We start from the raw sequence: 17,335 nt of genomic DNA, 5'->3' as shown, positions 1-17,335 counted from the left end.
AGGAGCTCTCAGGCGACGCAGCCTGTAGCTTACCAGCTGAGAGGCGAGGTAACACACCTGCCTAGGTTCCTGCAATGGAGAAATCCCAAGGGATTCCCGTCATCCTGGGGGGCAGGTGTCCTTGCAGTAGGAAAATAACCTGGATACCACGCCTCTGGTGCAGGTAAGGCCCCTGAGTGATTTGGGTTTAATGTCACCTTACCCTCCCTTGATCTCGTCCAGATACACAGCAGGTTGGTGCTGATGGCAGTGAAAGTGCATGTCAGTGTGTAAAGACACGGGACAGATGATTTGTATCCCAAAGTGGCTATCTGAACGCAGAGAAGAGCACAGATTTTCTGTGTGCCTATGAAAAGACCAGGCCTTGAAAGAGGAGTGGATCTACAAGTCTTGTGGTGAAGGGCAGGTAAATAATACCTCAAGCATTGGGTCTCCTAGGACCTCCCTCCCACCACTTTTTGTACCCCCATAATGCAGCTGCAAAAAACCCAGGAGTACAGACGGCTTTTGCTAGGGATCTTAGGGGTGCAGCCATCAGTACCTCTAACACCGTTTCTCTTCCCCACCTAGGCTTTAAGCTATGTCTGCTACAGACAAAAGTGTTTGGAGATAGCTTTGGAGATAGACAGCCTTTTATCAGTGTCTCACACAACTTGCTCAGAAACATGAGCAGTAATTAGCATCTGTCTAGACTTATTTATGAAATGTGAAATATATAAAGCATACATATACACACACACACGATGTATTGCAGATAAGTACATATAAGGCACTGTTTGTAGCCTAAGATTTCATGCAGCAAAATACCATTTCAGCTTAAGTAATATGAAGTCATACTTTTTCAGCTATAATATAGATATTTCCAATCTATTTTTAGCTCCGTCTGGCTAATTCAGCAGCGCTTGGGTAACAGCAATACTTTCCCTTCTCTTCTTATGATGCTAATTTTATTCTGGTATCCAGAGTCTCTCTGGCAATAGCTCTACCTCCTGTTTCATCTGTCCTGATGGCCGTTGGAAAGTTAAAATACGCTGTCACTAATATCACAGCACCTGAGCATGAGTGCTGCTATTTGAGTAGGAAAAAAGGAAACGCTACCGAGTCACAGGTACTGTGGGGAGATAACCAATGCTAAATGATTTACTTTTAAGACCTCAAATCCGTATTACAGGTAACTAGGATGAAGCCAGGCATCCAAGAAAAAAAAAAATCTCTCCCCCTGAATTTAGTGACTCGGCGCAGCAGGTACGCTATCATAACCCGGAGGTTACTCCTTTCATTCATTACCGAAGGGCAGCTGCAGACTGCACCAGAATACGGTATTCAAACATTTGTGTAACACCAGAAATAAAATGTCAGTAGTAATACAAACATTTGGATTGCAGCGTACCGCCACAAATCCTAAGGCTGTCAGGAAAACAGTTAACAAGCTTAGAAATTCCTGCTGCCCTGTGCGAACAGGCTTTCCTGCGGTACCTCGTTAATAGCTGTAAGCCAGGCGATAGCTGACATCGTGCATTAAATTACCTCTGACCCAAACAGTTACCCGATTCTGACGATTAGGAAGCCAGCGGGGCAGCGCGCAGCCTTCCCGCCGCCGGCGGAGGCTCGTCCCGGGCTCCCGCCGGCCGGGCCTGGTGAAACGCTGCCCTCTGCTGCGGGAACGGGGCGCGGCCGCCGCCGCCGCCGCCGCCGCCGCCCCGGGGCTGGCAGCGCGCCGGAGCCCGGCCGGCGGACCCGCTCCCGCGAGGGGAGGCCCACGCGCTGTGAAACGGCTTGCCTCTAACGACTCGGCTAGTACTGCTTTGTAACGGGCGGCCTGATCTCCTCCGGTCCGTTCTTAGAACGCCCGGCTGGCAGCCCGGGTCCCTGCCGCTGGAGGCGTCCCCCGGAGGGCTCCCCGTCCCCGGGCCCTGCGGCGCCCGAGCCCCGCTCCGCTCCGCCGGGCCCGCTCCCGCGCCCCGCCTGCGCAGACGCCCGCGCCCCGCCTGCGCCGCGCTGCGCAGCGGCCGTCAGCGGCTGCAGATGCGGTTGGAAGCAACAAATCTCGGACAACGTCTCTGGTTTTCACGCCTCCTGTTGACAGACCGTCTTTAACTGCCCTCACGTATTCATTGGGGTGTTTGGCTTAGGAGTCACCGCTGTCACCGGAATTCTACAAGCTCTGCACTAGATGATGGTGGAATTATATCCGGTTGGTACAGACACAGCTATAGGACACAAACATACACTATGCTATATAGATATACACATACACACATATACATAGAGAGAGAGACATAGTTCAAGTGTTAATCAACCTTAGAATAGCTCTCAGGAGAGAGGGAAACAAGTTTTTAACCTTCATTTTACAGAACGTAAAGGGAGGTTAACAGAGGATAAGGACTTACTTGCTTTCCTGAGGTTCACAACTGCAGCCGATGCCGATGGCCGATGAGGCTGTGCTGTGGCCCTGGAAGATAAGCGACGTTTCCTCAGCCACAAAGGTGCGGACTTACCCAGGGGGGCGGGGGCCCAGGTGTTCTCTGCACCATGGGAATAGGGAAAGGAAGGCAAGGCCAGGCCCCTGCTTTGTTTGAAACAGTCATTTTAAACACAGTTATGTTCCCTCATGGTTGGACAAGAGGAGTTCCAATCAGTTGCAGCTAAGGGTTCCCCATCCACAAAAATCACTCCATCTTATTTGCTGAATGTCTAAAGTACCTGATTGCTATTTTTAAAGCACGCCAAGTTCTAGTAAAAGATAGAAAAGAGTTGTTAAGTTTGAAAAAAAATGGAGTAATGTATATTAATTATTGTACCAGTATTAACCTCTGTGTGGGGGAAAAGGTGTTTAGACGCAATGCTTTTGGAAGCCACAAGCTCTCTGTTAATCATTACAGGACGTAGTCTTCTGGCTAAACTTACGCCAGATGACAAGTTGCCCAAAACTAAACCATTGATTCAAAAGCTTAACGTTAACATAACATTTACTAGTCCAAACTCCTCACCTACAACATCATGATATGTAATGGTAAAATGAACTTAGTCCTGTATTACTAGGCAGCTGGGAGGATGCTTTCCATACACAAAGAGAAACAAAGGCGGGAGGAGAATATGGCACCAGCACTATCATCTGCAATGCGCACAGAGCCTTTGTGCTTGGGCTTTTGTGTCCAGGGCCAGTTGCGGTCTTTCACCTTGCCAGCTGCATAACTTTCTCCTTCTGGGTCTTCGGGCATTTCTTACACAATGAATTGCCTAGGAGGAAGCACTTCTTAAAATTTAATTCAGGTAGGGACGGCAGAACACGTGAATGATACAGACTCTACTAGCCCTTGTAGATTATAGGATTTATACATTCACTCAAACAGCAGTGAATGAACAGTCTTATAGCAGGCAATACGCTATTGTGCTGTTACTTCTATGCCTTGTCTTTTTAATGAAAGAGTTTATACCTTCAAAGTTAATTAACTCATTTCTCAAAATCATTTACACATCTGCTCTGTTTCCAGTAAAACTTCAGTTTCACATTACCAACTTCAGAGTTATATTAGAAAAAAGAAAAAAAAAAAACCTGCATCAGATATACGCTACTTCACTTGTAATGACTTCAGATGTGGAATTGCTAATAACTATGAATTTCATGGGCTGAAATTTGGCCTGTGACTTTGCACCGGTAGCTGCTTTGGAAGGACAGTCAGATAAATATTAGCCAGGAGCCTGTGTTGTACTCACTGTCACATCGCTGGCGCAAAGCAAGACTAAAACCAGCAGACCCAGTCTTGGGGTATCGCTGGCACCCACCGGGGCACCATGGCCCCTCGGTCACTGGCAGGCAGCGGTTAGAGCTGAGGGGGTCTCCAATTCCCGACTGCGCCCTACCTGCCACCGTAGCCTCTGCGGCTGCCTGGCACCACTATATTATGAAGAGCTTTTCCAGCTGACCGTGGGGCCTGTTTTGGTTACTGCCGGCCAAAACCCAAGACTGCCAAGGGGAGCGCTAGGTGTTGTGCGGGTCCCAGCCAAGCCCTGCTGCATCCCAGTCCTCCACAGAGCTGGTGCTACGCTGTCACGGGGAGGGAGCAAGCGCATGGGCAGCACCGGCAATGGCAGCGCTTGAGAAGAGCAATGCAACCAGGGCTGACGCCGCCCCTGCCTGTGCCACACACAGGGAGTAGTCCCGCTTCCTTCTGCTGATGGGCGGACGTATTATTTTAATTAAGCTATTATTTCAATAACCATTATGACGTGTGGGCACGGCTTGGGAAACATTAAAACCAAGGTAAACAAAGAGTGTAGCACTCCATCTGCTTTTAACACCACAGTTCAGCAACACGACTGTTTGGGCAGCATACTGAGCATAGCTGAGTACTGTCAGTATTTACAGCAGAACACATCATGCCGAGCTTAGCCTACAAGCTGATCACAGGCACGAGGTTTCATTATTTTAAGTAAAGTGATTTATTCTTTTCTGATGCGAAGAACACCACTTCTCTGCACCGAATGCTGCCTGTGAAGTCTGCTTTTCCACTTAAGGGATGCTGAGCAGAAGCTAGCCAATGAAATGAAGGTAAATTTAATTACAAAAATACAATGTTCTTCAAAAACAACAGCTCTCTCTCCAACAAGGAAAAATACAAATAAAAACCCTTTGGCAATGTTGAGGAAATATCTGGGGCTGAGGTGAAAGGGACGCAGCTTGACGAGTATGCTGCAAGCTGAATGTGGATTACCCGTGAGTGCAAAAATGAATAAATGTGTTTTATTCCATTATATTAATGAAATGGTTAATTCGGTTGCTATAGCAACAAGGAACAGCCATGCTAAAAAGCTAAAGGGCTATACATAATGCCAGATACAAGGTCTCTCTAATTCTAAAGCTGATTTTCTTAGCTACAATAGAAGTGGTGTGTGTTTTCAATATCATCTTAAGCTTTTGCATCAAATCCTCAAGCTAATCCAATAAATAGGCTAGTAGCATAAATTAGCATATATGTTTGCACCTCGTAAAACTTATGAAAGGGGTTTACCTATGCACAATCATAAGAAAAGATCCACTGAGTGCAGCGTGGGGCTCTTTAAAAACACTGGTCTGCATGCGATGGTGAACCAGCAAGTGTGTTACAATGGGAAGTTCCTACAGTTACGAAGCAGATGACTGCATGGGAAATCACTGCAGCGCTAGCCCAGACACCAAGACATAATTGTGCTAGCTATTATTTCACCTTATGGAAAATAGACTTTATATTCTTTTCACTTGCATTTCACATGATTTTGTTTAAAAATAATAATTCTTAAAGACTTCAATAAGGAATCGTGCAGGGCTTGCTTTTTTTTAACATTAAAGTCATGGAAAGGGTGACCCATGGTCTTGCCAGCAGCGCAGAGGACAGACTATTATTATTAAAGTCTATGCCAAAGCGAAGGAGAGACGAGTGCCCATTCTGCCCTTCAGAGGGGCCTGGGGCAGCCCCCGCACAACCAGTGCTCCCTGGCAAAGGAGCTGCCGGGGAGGGTGACCGGCGCTGCCCAGCCCCGATGCTTTCATCAGGCTGGAGCCCTACGCCACAGCGCAGGATCACTTCCATTCTCTTTGGCTCCCGTTTGTTATAGTGAGATTTGTCAAACTCCACATCACTCACTCTGCCTAAAATACCTAAAAGAGAATACAGCACACCCATAGGAGAAACAGAAGGCACTGACTTCCCTCACTGAACTCAGACTTACAAAATTCGGCATCGTGCACCTGCACAAACAAAGTGGGTGACTTTTATCTGCAGGCCATCTGATTTGCATGGTAATGGGAGTTCGATTCCCGAGAAACATTATTTCTCAACAATTGAATATGAAGATTTCAGTGACAAGGCCTAAACCTGTCTCCAATAAGCAGAAGTAAAATCTGTGATGATAAGTAGTCTCTAGACTAAACAGGTGAGAAAAATGTCCTTTAGGATGATGATTAGCTCTCGTTGGTGGTGTGTGACTCTCATCAGCAATTACCAGTGTGAGTTGCCCACTGGAGGCATTTCATACTGATGGCCTCTTTCTTGGCTGAAATGCAACAAAAGGGCTCTCAGCATTGAAGGCAGTAATACTGAGGAGCAACTTTAACTGTATCACAATGTTGAAGAAGTAAAATGTTTGGTCTTAAAAAAGACAAGGCCGATCAATAGTTGCCACTGTTTCAGTCAACTTGTATGAAAATCATTTATTAAGATTCTCCTGAATGTTACCTAGTACCTCAAAAACGGGTGATCAACAGCTTGAAACTATTTGCTGCCCTTGTCTTAAGGATCTTGATTGCCAAATATGTGGAAAGGCCCATGTGATGCAGACAGACGAGTACTGTCTGAGCTCCACATCTGGAGGCTAGAAGGCAATGCCGTAGCTGTCCCTGCAGAGGAAGCCCCTGCCGTGTAAGGTGCACTGCAATGCTGAGTGTACGCGAGAGGGTTGGTATTTCTACAGCACCACAAGGAACCCCAATGAGTTCAGAGCATTTGGCAAAGCATAGATAAACCAAACAGCTACAGTTTTCAGCTGCTGAGCCACAGTGGGAAGGACTTTCTTCTGTTCCAGTGCTCAGTCCAAGTTAATTCACATATATTGCCCAGCCCCGGTGTCTGAAAGCGTCCAGGTAGGCACATCAAGGTAAAGCTTAACAACTTGCCGTTCTTTTACAGAAAATGAACAATTGCATTTCCTTGTGGTAACTTTAGTGTGCTTAAACTAGTAGAGGAGAGTGTGTGTGCATGTGTGCGTGTGTTTACTGTTAAGATTTGAGATTGTTTAGGGCTTTATTTGTGCAGAGGTGATACGTGTCCACTTGCCGAGCTGACCTCCAGCTTTGCTGCTTGGTAGCGATGAGAAGCTCTGCTCCCACATCACAACAAGTCACGATGGGCAGATTCAGACCTCCAAGAAAGGAGGGATAAAAGTGGGGTCTCTGCTCCTGGGCAAGGCCAGCGTGGACGTTTGCACAAGACCCCGCAGACCAACCTCAGGAAGAGTTATTAAAAATCTGATCTCCTGGAGAAATAACTGGAGAGCTTACAGTTCCTCGGAAAAGAAAGGAAATGGCAACAGCAAAGACGAAGTGACCCAGATGGCCCATAAGCAGACTAATTATATGAAAGACGCAGAAGCAACTCTGAAGTTACCAATCCAGCTGCCGAGAGAGTTTGCCAGGCTGCCAGATGTTGCCAATGAAAACCTATCTTCCACAGTTCATCAAAGAAGCAGAGCAGCCTGGTGAAATGAAACCTTTGCCAATAAAATAAATATTTTATCTAAAAAAAATATTTTCTACTAGGAAACATGTTGAAAAATATAAAATTTTAACAACATGCCCAACCCCATGTTACAGTAGATAAATAATGAAACATACATACAGAATATGTTGGCAGGATCTTCTTATGGATAGGAAATATCTCTGCTTAACATTATATTTCTAAGGCTACAGTCTTGGATTGTGTTAAAGAAAGTGGTTTTATGAGGCATGGGGTTGATGGCACTCAGCTGGGGTTTGGATAGCTTGCCTTGAATCTAGCAATCACTTTTGCTGCCTTGAGATAAAAGGCTTAAAGACAACAAAGCTGGAGGAGCCAAAGGTGACAGTAATACGTGCTGGAAGGCGGGGAGACGGCAGAAGCGACAGCGAGCCACTCTGCGGCTGCCGAGTCACCTCTCCCAGAGGCCACACGGTGGAAAGCCCCGTGTCCTCCACGACACAGCAAAGAGGGGCAGCGGTTCTAGACAGGTAACTTGCATTTTGCTCCTGCCAAATTTTATGAACTGAGCAAAGGCGTGCCTGCAAAGAAGGCTTCCTCTAGCGGTTGGTAAAGCATCAGAGCAAGGAGCAGTATACGCGTACATTGGCTTCCACGCTGGAGATACAGGCTACCCATCAGATTCATGCACAAAGGCTAGTTTTAATTTTGCCAAGAGATCAAATTAAGATTTCATTTAAAATCAGGAAATTATGTATTTTAAAAATCCTGTGTAATTTTTCAAATGTGGCTATTAAAGTTGCCAATCCAGCGCCTTGGAAATACTATGTCTGTTCATCTTAGAGGCCAAAAACCAAACTGCCTGTATAGTCTGTTAGCAAGGCAAAACATCTCTTTTTCCAATGAACATGGATGGGTGCATTGGGATTCACACAAGCAGATTTGGCAGCTTTTTCAAGTATTTCTTGGACTGCAGAGCATACACTGAACATGGGGAGCTTTTTCTGTTCAGGAGTATGATGTGAATACGAATGTGCTACTGGAGGATGAGCTATGGCATTTCTATCATAATTTAATTTGTCAAATATAGTTTACAATATCTTATAATAGTAATCAATAGGACAACATGTCTAAAAACTGCGAGGGCTAGGGTTGCAGGATCTCGCCCAGCAGGTCTTTAATAATACATAATTCCTTAAATGTGCAACTAAATCACTGAAATATATAAGCTTAATTGGGAACCTTTTACACTTTGAAAATTCATATCCCTTTTTTAATAACTGGCTACAGCATTTGCAGAATAGACCAGATTTTTCTGATTTGTTGCCTTGGCTCTTGAATGTGCTGAATGGGATGGAGTCCCCAAGACGGATGTGAAAAACCTATAAAACCCAGGAATATGTCCTTTGTGGCTCTCTCCCCTGCCTGTTTACACCTCGCCTTACCCTGATGACTTAAAGACAATCCTGCAGGAGACCTAAATGTGGCCATTTCTCTGAGTTCCTGCAACACACAGATTTATTGCTGACTGTCAGTTAGAAAGGATTCACATTCATTTGGGAATGCATCTCCTGAAACTGGTAACGGACTTGACAGAACAAGAGTGGAGGAGAGGGCGGGTAGTGAGAAAGAAACCTGCATAATGTAACCCGTTATTCCTTCTTTGGTAAACAAATTATAGTCTTGATTATAATCTTGATTCACAAAGAACGCCTTTACTCCTCCAAAGATTACTTTATAGCTACTTGGGAATACTGGATGTCCTGTGACTACTGAATATCCTAGGAAAAGCTCTAATTTTGCTGCTACATTTATGATGCACATGTGCTTAGCTACTTAAATTAGGTCTCCGGCACTGTCCTGTATTTAAAAGAAGCCACGCTACCAGATGTGATGCCTTCAGGATAGTAAGGTAATCAGGTCTGATGATGCAGCAACAAAAGACCCGGAGAAGCTGGCCGGTTCAGTCGCAGGTGACACACTGCCTCTCACCCTCAGCGTTCATGGTAGGTAGGATACAAAATAAGAAGTACATGGTAACAGCCCGGGAGAAGATAGCTACTTTTCCTTGCATGTGCTAACTGAGAACATAAAATGCGACCTGCAGACGATCTGATTTTGATTTTTTTTTCTGCCCCACTCAAGGGCATGCTCCTCGGAAGAGGTACAAGCAGTACATGCAGAGAGTCTCCAAACTTTGCCCCTAACATTCACAAAACAGCTTGTTCTTCCGGTGAGTCGTCTATAGCTCACGTATGATAAGACACTACCAGAAGACCAAGAGCTTTAAAGAAGTTTCACGCAAATATTTTCTAAGCAGTACAACTATCTGTTGCTGTTTTCATATGAGTGTGAAAAATCCACAACGATGAAGAGAAAAATTAAAATATGAAGAGAAAGCTATTAGTGGAGACACTGGGCTTAAGCCTGCCAAGGGACCTCATCAAGCAAGCCCAAAGTGTCAGCAAAACGGTGCTGGTGGAGCGAGGATACTAAATGAAATGACACTTCCAAACGTCAGGGTGACACAGAGCATACGTATGTGTGCACGCAAGCGTGTGCCTGTGTGCGTGTGTGTGGGGAAGGGATGCAAAAGGAAGGCAAGTCAAAGGCAGACAAAGAGGTGCCAGAAAGGGGCAAAGAGCATGATACATTCTGCACTGTAGGCAATTAATGGAATAATGTACACATGAATTAACTCATTAATGATTCCTGGAGTGAATCTTAGAGATCATGAAACACCACCTGACAAGCCTCTACAAGACAAATCTGTTTAGTAAATGAAAAAAAACCCCACAAACAAACCCGAGTTGGTTTCAACATTTATTTATAATTCGGTGCACAATTCATAAATCAAGAAACAAAAGTCAGTGTATATTTTTAATCAAAGCTTTTGCCGATCACAATATAGGGGAATTGAATTGATAGATCATTCATTATTATTATGAAAATAAAGGCTTTATATTGCTAAGTGGAGTAAAGCAGACAGCAATATGTTCATATTAGAAAGTTCCTACTGTGAATGAAAAATGGATTAAAACTGTGATATTGTTTAGCAAGACAGACAAATCTATATTTCTTTTTGGTTGTGAAACTATTATAACCATACGTAAACAATAAGTATGAAGAATTGGCACTGGGGGAAATCATCTTGCCAGTTTGCCCTATGTGTCTGTGTTTGGCAAACGCCGTCTGCAGGGTGTGTATTCCATTTGCACGTAATCAGATCTCTGACCTGTAACGTGTACATTCTGGAACATTAATTGGCACAATTAAAAAGTTATTTAGAGGATGAGCTTGGAGCAAAAAATGTTGTCACATCTCAGAATCCTGAAATGCAACCTGGACTTCATAATAAGCTGGTTTAACTGTTTTTAGAGAGATGTTATGAGTGTTCACTGCGGGGGGAAGTAACGATCAAGCTACCCATGCAACACATAAATCTGAAGAGTCCAGCATGTGTCAGTGCACAGCAAATTTATTCTATAAAGTGACTAGTGTGAGAAAGAATTAGAAAGGATTATAAAAATACACTACCATATGCTGTAGTAGTTGAAAGTGATTAATCCAGTTCTTAAATCCTAAACTGTTTCATTTCTTCCCATAGAAAAATAGAAGCCACATTGCTTTGTTTGAATGCTATGTAATTAATTACATCTTCTAAGAAACTCTTTTAAAACTAAATGTAATGTTTAATTACAAAATGCCTCCTTGAAAACTGTTAGCTTGTACATTGATTTGTAGTTCATTAAAAATGCTTTCTTAATTATATTTACAGCCAGAAAATACATAGAGATTAAAGAGTCTATAGAGAAATTTTGAAATTACAGCACGAATTGTAAGGAGAGAGTTACACTTCAAATAGTGGACAACTGACAGCAACTACTGCCTAACTGCTGCCTTTCTGTAATTTCAAAACTTAATTGTTGTAAAAATAATAATTGGAAAACACAGTGTTCATTGTAACGGCTATCAATATTACATTTTTTTATAAGAGTAGATTTTCAAGGACTAATTAGAAAGCAAATCAATTGCATCAAACAAGTGTAAAGTTCACATTAGCTGTCGGACTGATCACCTCAACACACGGGGTTCACAGCTAAGGGCAGCCCGCGCTTTGGTTCGTAGGGTGTTGTCCTGGAAACCATGCGGATGCAGTCGATAACAGGGCAGACGCTGAGACACAGGGTGCAGCCTGTACAGCTGTCAGTAACCGTGGGCAGGTGGGTTTCGGGATCAAACTGGATAGCCTGCGAACAGGAATAAACATTATTGATGTCACTCATGGAAAAGGTCAAAATTGCTCCCATTTTAGTGTCTGCATTTCCTGTGCTACAGCACTTGGAGACATCTTGGTGTGATTCTGCACTGCAGCTATAGCAACTGTTCAACTGGCAGGGAACAAAACAACCCCCCCTCCCCCCCGACACTTTAAAATTAGAAATATGGGCCAAATTACACCTCGGCAAAAGCTCTCAGGTCACAAGGGCTGGTTACAAAAGGAGGAGTTTGGCCCATGATGTTTAAACTCCCAGAGGGATATTTCTCCTTTGCGTGAAGGAAATATTTCGTAAGACAGCAATTGGCCAGGGTTATTGGTTCAGAGGAGACAACAGCCCATGCCTGTATGGCTTCAGCACAGCACTGGCCACAATACATTCTTTTGACTTTTATTTTCAGCACAGCATAAACAATCTAATTTAATAAATAGTAGAGAAAAACAGCACGCTGTGCCTCGTATGATTATTTTCCTTTGCAACTCTTTGAAAGGGATATCGGAGTTTTGGGCAGGCAGAGCTTGCTTTAGTTCTCACGTTTCCATGCGGTGAATCCTCATTACCAATTAGGGTGATAAGTGTATTTGAATGTGAAATAACAATTACAGTCTCAATGAAATAAGCTCCTGCTATAATGGAAATAGCAATTAAAAGCAAAAACAAATGCATCACACAACCACAACAGCTTCAACATCTAAGAAGGAAGCCTAGAAAAGTAAAAAATAAAAAAAACCCCACTGAATATCTACGTTTAAGAGTTTTAGGAAGGAAAAGTCAGGCCTGAAAGCTGAACTCCCGCTTCCCTGCAAACAAGTGGTGCCTTAGCAAATCTCCCTAACCACCGCAGCGACTGGGGGAGCCAGGGAGGAGATGGGAGGTACTAGGTGGTGCGGCCAGTTGGCTCCAAAGGCAGATTTGCCGCATTTGGGGTTTCACTACTAGGAAAGCACAGAAGTTGCTGTAGCAACCAGCAAGGGCATGAAGTAGGTACTAACTGCCCTGAATCTACAAGTTTTACTTTAGCTTGAGCACAGAGCGAGCTTTGGTTTGTGAGTATTTAAGAAGGACTCCTTCCTCTCTCCCTAACAACAATGCACATCTTGAAAGGGAGTTCAAAGAAGAAGAAGTCAGGACTACAGTGCTAACTTTAAATTAAGGAAAGCTTTTCTGTTGGAGTCATACAAGGTGATAGCTCTGTAGAGCAGCATGGATATTTCTGAAACAAAGAGAAGCATAAAGCAGATGCTATTTTGAGGGGGGGTGATTTCTTTGCAATTAAGAGTTTCTTTGCAATTCTTTGCAATTATTTTCTTTTCAATTTCCTTAATTAATTAAGGAAGAAACACTTTTTTGTGCTTAGAAAACCTCCTGGGGTTTTAAACTTTGGTTCTTTTGGTGCTGATTTTTTTTCCAGTTATAGAGAAGAAAGTTTTACTAAATATAAACACAGTCTTTTGCTCTCCAAGGGCTATATCCTCCCCTTCACTGGGAAATCCAATGGAAGGAGAAGAGGTGAAGATTGCAGTGTCAAGAAGAAATTTAGACAGTTAAAAGGCTACTGTAGTAATCTAATCTGGTATAAATGCAGCATTAATTTTCTCATCTCAGTCGAAAAAACATGTCTACCTTTGCTCTGACACACTTGTTTTAATTGCAGGAGTTGATTTTAAATGGGAAGACTTCTTTCTTTGACTGTATGTAGTTAAATTCATCAGGCCTACTATTGATTAGACTGAATTAAGGATAAACAAAAGGTCATGGTGTTCAGAGGAAACTTGGTGCTCGGTTAAAGTATGTTTCTGACAAACTATTCTCGGACTGGGATGAATGGAAAAATTAATGTAGAAATTATTGCTTACTGCATATTGGATTCTGTGGAGGTTATGCTAGACTGTATTTTCGTTTTCTAAAAGAACATAAGTCCTCCTGTACTGCCCTTTTTACTGCAGACCAGTCCATCAGCTCCAGTGGACACGGCAAGGAATGGCACGCAGAAATGCTGCTACATTTCATACAACTTATGTTACCGTACTGAGCAGAAATTAGAGAAATACTTTGCTGCCAACAGGAGCTCCAGCTCAAAATTGTGCTATTTTCTGGTCACAATGATTTCTGCAAACTTCAACCTGCTGCTCTAAAGCCTGGCAGTTATCCTGGAGAAAGGATTTGTACCTCAATCAAGATCAAAACAAAAACCCACCTGCCTGAAACCTGAATTAGTTCAAGTTCAGTTATGCTGATGGAACAAGGACTAGGTTTCTTAAAAAGCATCTGGCATTCAGAACAGCTCTTGTCTCCCCACATCCCCTTGGTGGGAAGGAATGCGTTCTTCCCTTTCTCCCTCATGTACTTGAAAACCATCAAAGAACTACATTTACTGCCATCCGACTTGGGTATCCTTAATTTTCTTCCTCTTAAAAAGAATCCCACTTCCCACTTGCAGTTAGGGAGAGGCTGGGAGAGTGACCTAGAGCGAGCCAGCGAGAGGCAGGACACTCTGCATGGCCCTCCAGAAGAAGCCATGCTGGGTGGTGTTCTCACCGCCGTGCAAACAGCTCAGGCAGGGCTTGTGCGGCATAGCCTGGGAGCGTGCTGGGGTTCGAATCCAATATTTTACACATCTGTTTTAACCACCTGCTCATTAACAGAAGGTGGATTCTTTCTTCCCAGCAGCAGAAAGATAACTCATCGTGCCTTTCTGCTAATTACAGCTGTGCTCTTACCTGGTAGCCAGAATCATTACAGGTCATGTAACATTTGCCACAGTTGATACACATTTCCTCGTCAATCAGAGCCACAACTTGCTCTGTGTTGCAGAGCTCACCATATGTTCCAATATACTGCAGTGCTTTTCCAATTACATCCTAGGGAAAAAAAAAAGTTATTGACTCATTTAGAAGACACCTAAGCAGTTTCTATAGCTGTGCCAGAGTACTCTCTAATACTTTAATATGGAAGATTTGGCCATGCATTGTGATGATGTTTAGGATTTTTCTTATAAATTTCCAAGTTGCTGACCTTCATACCTCCTGTAAAATACAAAGAATGCTCCATACAGGCACATTTGGAATGTAGGCAGCACTAGAAGTATATATTTGTATACAAACACGTTCTACAAATAGGTTACACATTTAGTACTTGATTTTGAATGTCCTGTTGTTTTGCCATTATTGTGTGAAACTTCAAGGAACAAAATGGAGCACAAACCAGGAGTGACATGCTACAAACAATCAGATCATCCTTGGTCATTTCTCACTAGCATAGATTCAGGAACTCACAGCAAGAAAAGAAAGGGGCGTGATCAAATAAACTGACAGAACGATAACTGCTTTTCTCTCTTCAGTAAAATGCGCAAATGACATGATCATCAGTTTATTGCAAATATTGTACAGAAGTAAGCTGTGGGTCTAATCCTGCAAGTCCTTATTCAGTTCTGTTAACTTCACAGGGAGGAATTTGTGGCATCAACCTTACACATCTATGCTGCAAAAGTAAAGGTGTATGGCAAGACAGGGTCTGGGTACATACCACAAGGGGAAGACATGCCCTCTAAAAAAGTTCTTTGGGACCTACCTGATGCAAACCGTTTCCACTTTACATCAAGGGAAAATGCACAGTTCAGCGGCAGTTCAGCTTCACTGAGTCAATGGTAGAGATGGGACAAGTTCCAGGTCCTTTGGACTACATCTATCCCTCAGTTAAATTACTTTAACTTGTGAAAGTATAGCACAGATGATGAACATGACTGCATTTTAAAAGATTCACTCCGAGGCACTGTATTGGTTGCCTGGATATTTAGTAAGTAAGTGTACTAAGCACGCTTCTAAAACAGTTCCCATGTTGCAAAACAAGCTCAATTTTATGTGCAAGATTCTACATTGTTAAGATAGAGTTGGGCTCAGTAAATGAAGGTTATGTGATGCAACAATACATTTTACTTTTGCTTTAAAAAGGGGTATAACTGTTAAGTACTAGAGAAATCTCATTGAGTGATAGGAGAGCAGAACTGGCTTCAAAGTCATTCTACTGTAATAAACCAAGAAGTCATTATGATTTTGATTATGGAATTTGATACAAGTCAATTGAAAAATGTTCAAGATCAAGCCAAATACGAGACACAGACAAGTCTGCCCAGAATTATAAGCTTCAAAGTGTTTACCTTTGGTCTTGCATCACCAAGAAACATGATAAGGATTTCTTTTTATATTCTGTTTCTCAATATTTTTTGAAGAAGCAATACTTACCTTATTCCTATCAGTCAAAAAAATTATTCTGAAATGATTAGCAACCATTCTGAGTGTGTAGTAGTATGCTATATTTAACCTGTATAATTTATAATTGCATACTATGCGCTATATATTGTTTTCAATTCTCATTGCAGAAGAACCGGATTACAGTACCTTAAGTTTTCATTGCATATCTTATTTTGGGCAGCCTTACTTTCAAACAAACTAAGCATCCCTAATTATTCCTATGCCACATCAGAGCAATATGGTAATATGGCTTTATCAATGTTGGCTCTAAAGGAAATTGTTGCTACATGAACTAAATGCAAAAATGGGTCCAATCTCATCTTCCCGAGTCTGCTGAGAACTTGCAACAACAGCTCTACTTCCTGAATGAATGACTCCTGTTCATCTCAGTGAAGTTTTGACTTTGAGGCCTACCCGGCCTTCAGCACTTAAATTACAATAGTATCTTTACGCAATGAGACAAATTGCTTTATTCGCTGGATGCAGTGGTAGGATCTAGGAAGTTGCTCTTAATGAGTGTTGAGGTAGGAAATTCAACCATATCCTAAGCCCAGGAAGAACGACAGGGAAGTTGTACTTAGTTTTCTTGTTCCAAAACCATTCAAATGTTTTCTCTCTGCCAAACCCTTAAGTTGCTGACATGTGAAATACCTTGGTTGCATTCATTCAATGCTAAAAGCCTTCCAGTTCTTCTCAGCAACATGTAGAGAACATTAATGCTCTTCCAGCATAAAACAGCTATGACATATTGCTAAAGGCAGCATGATAAGTGTGGACAGATGACTGTAAGTGAGCAAGTTATCACAGCTTAATGAATTAGCACTCATCAATAGAGCTGTGCAAGCTGATTATGTGCATTGTCCAAATTCACTGCAAATTTGAAGTAAAATCTGTTTGCTTAAACCACTGTAAAAGGTCAATTAACTACTATGAAAGTGTTTCAGCTAATAGTTTTTACTTTGGTATTGCAAAGGACTAGACTTGAACACACAGCCCTTTACTGTGCCTCCACTGATGAGCTACAGTAACTCAATCAAATGTGATCTCTTACGAACCGCTCACACCTGTATTTTCATTTCCATGTCTTATTCAGAGAAGTTCATGGATTTACTGGGAATTGCTCAGCAGTTTTCAGGTTGCTACAGTTCTCAGGCTTCTGCAGTCTTCTCTATCAGTTGAAAAATTGTAGTTGTAGAATTCAGCTCCAGCTTGTTCTAAGTCTCATGTAGGCTTGTCTGTATCATACCTGCTACAGGTTTCAAAATACATGTGTCTTTGTGTGATCTACTGCCCCCAGCAATACTAAGTATCCTATAAGCCTCTCTTTTCTGTATATAGCCCCCAAACATTCCACTGTATGTCACAAATGCACATTTCATCTGCAAGTACTGGTCTGTGTACTGAAGAATTTGAAGAAATGATGTAAAACCTGTACAACATACAATGAAGTAGCTTTCCACTGCCTGCTCACGTTGTAAAAGTATCAACATGCGGAGATTCCTGACAGTGAAGGGCTTTTTAATCTAACAAAAGCAGACGTTTAAACAGCATAGGTAATTAACAATTTTCTCAGGGAGGTTCTGGATTCACATTT

General features: G+C 42.7%; 1 protein-coding gene across 1 annotated transcript in view; it reads right to left on the bottom strand.

Moving 5' to 3' along the window:
- Nucleotides 1-10,027: 10,027 nt before the first annotated feature.
- The window catches only part of DPYD (dihydropyrimidine dehydrogenase), a 361,479-nt gene continuing 354,171 nt past the window's right edge, over nucleotides 10,028-17,335 (bottom strand). The window contains exons 24-25 of the mRNA XM_050901009.1: nucleotides 14,212-14,352; nucleotides 10,028-11,461 (exon numbers count right to left, since the gene is read on the bottom strand). Coding sequence (XP_050756966.1) covers nucleotides 11,291-11,461; nucleotides 14,212-14,352 — 312 coding nt within the window. The 3' untranslated portion in view covers nucleotides 10,028-11,290. The remainder of the gene's footprint in view (nucleotides 11,462-14,211; nucleotides 14,353-17,335) is intronic.

This window comes from Gymnogyps californianus, chromosome 8 (assembly GCF_018139145.2).
Source record: "Gymnogyps californianus isolate 813 chromosome 8, ASM1813914v2, whole genome shotgun sequence".
Classification (NCBI taxonomy): Eukaryota; Metazoa; Chordata; class Aves; order Accipitriformes; family Cathartidae; genus Gymnogyps; species Gymnogyps californianus.
The sequence above is the reverse complement of the archived record's forward strand: the minus strand, read 5'-3'. Positions and strand labels throughout refer to the sequence as shown.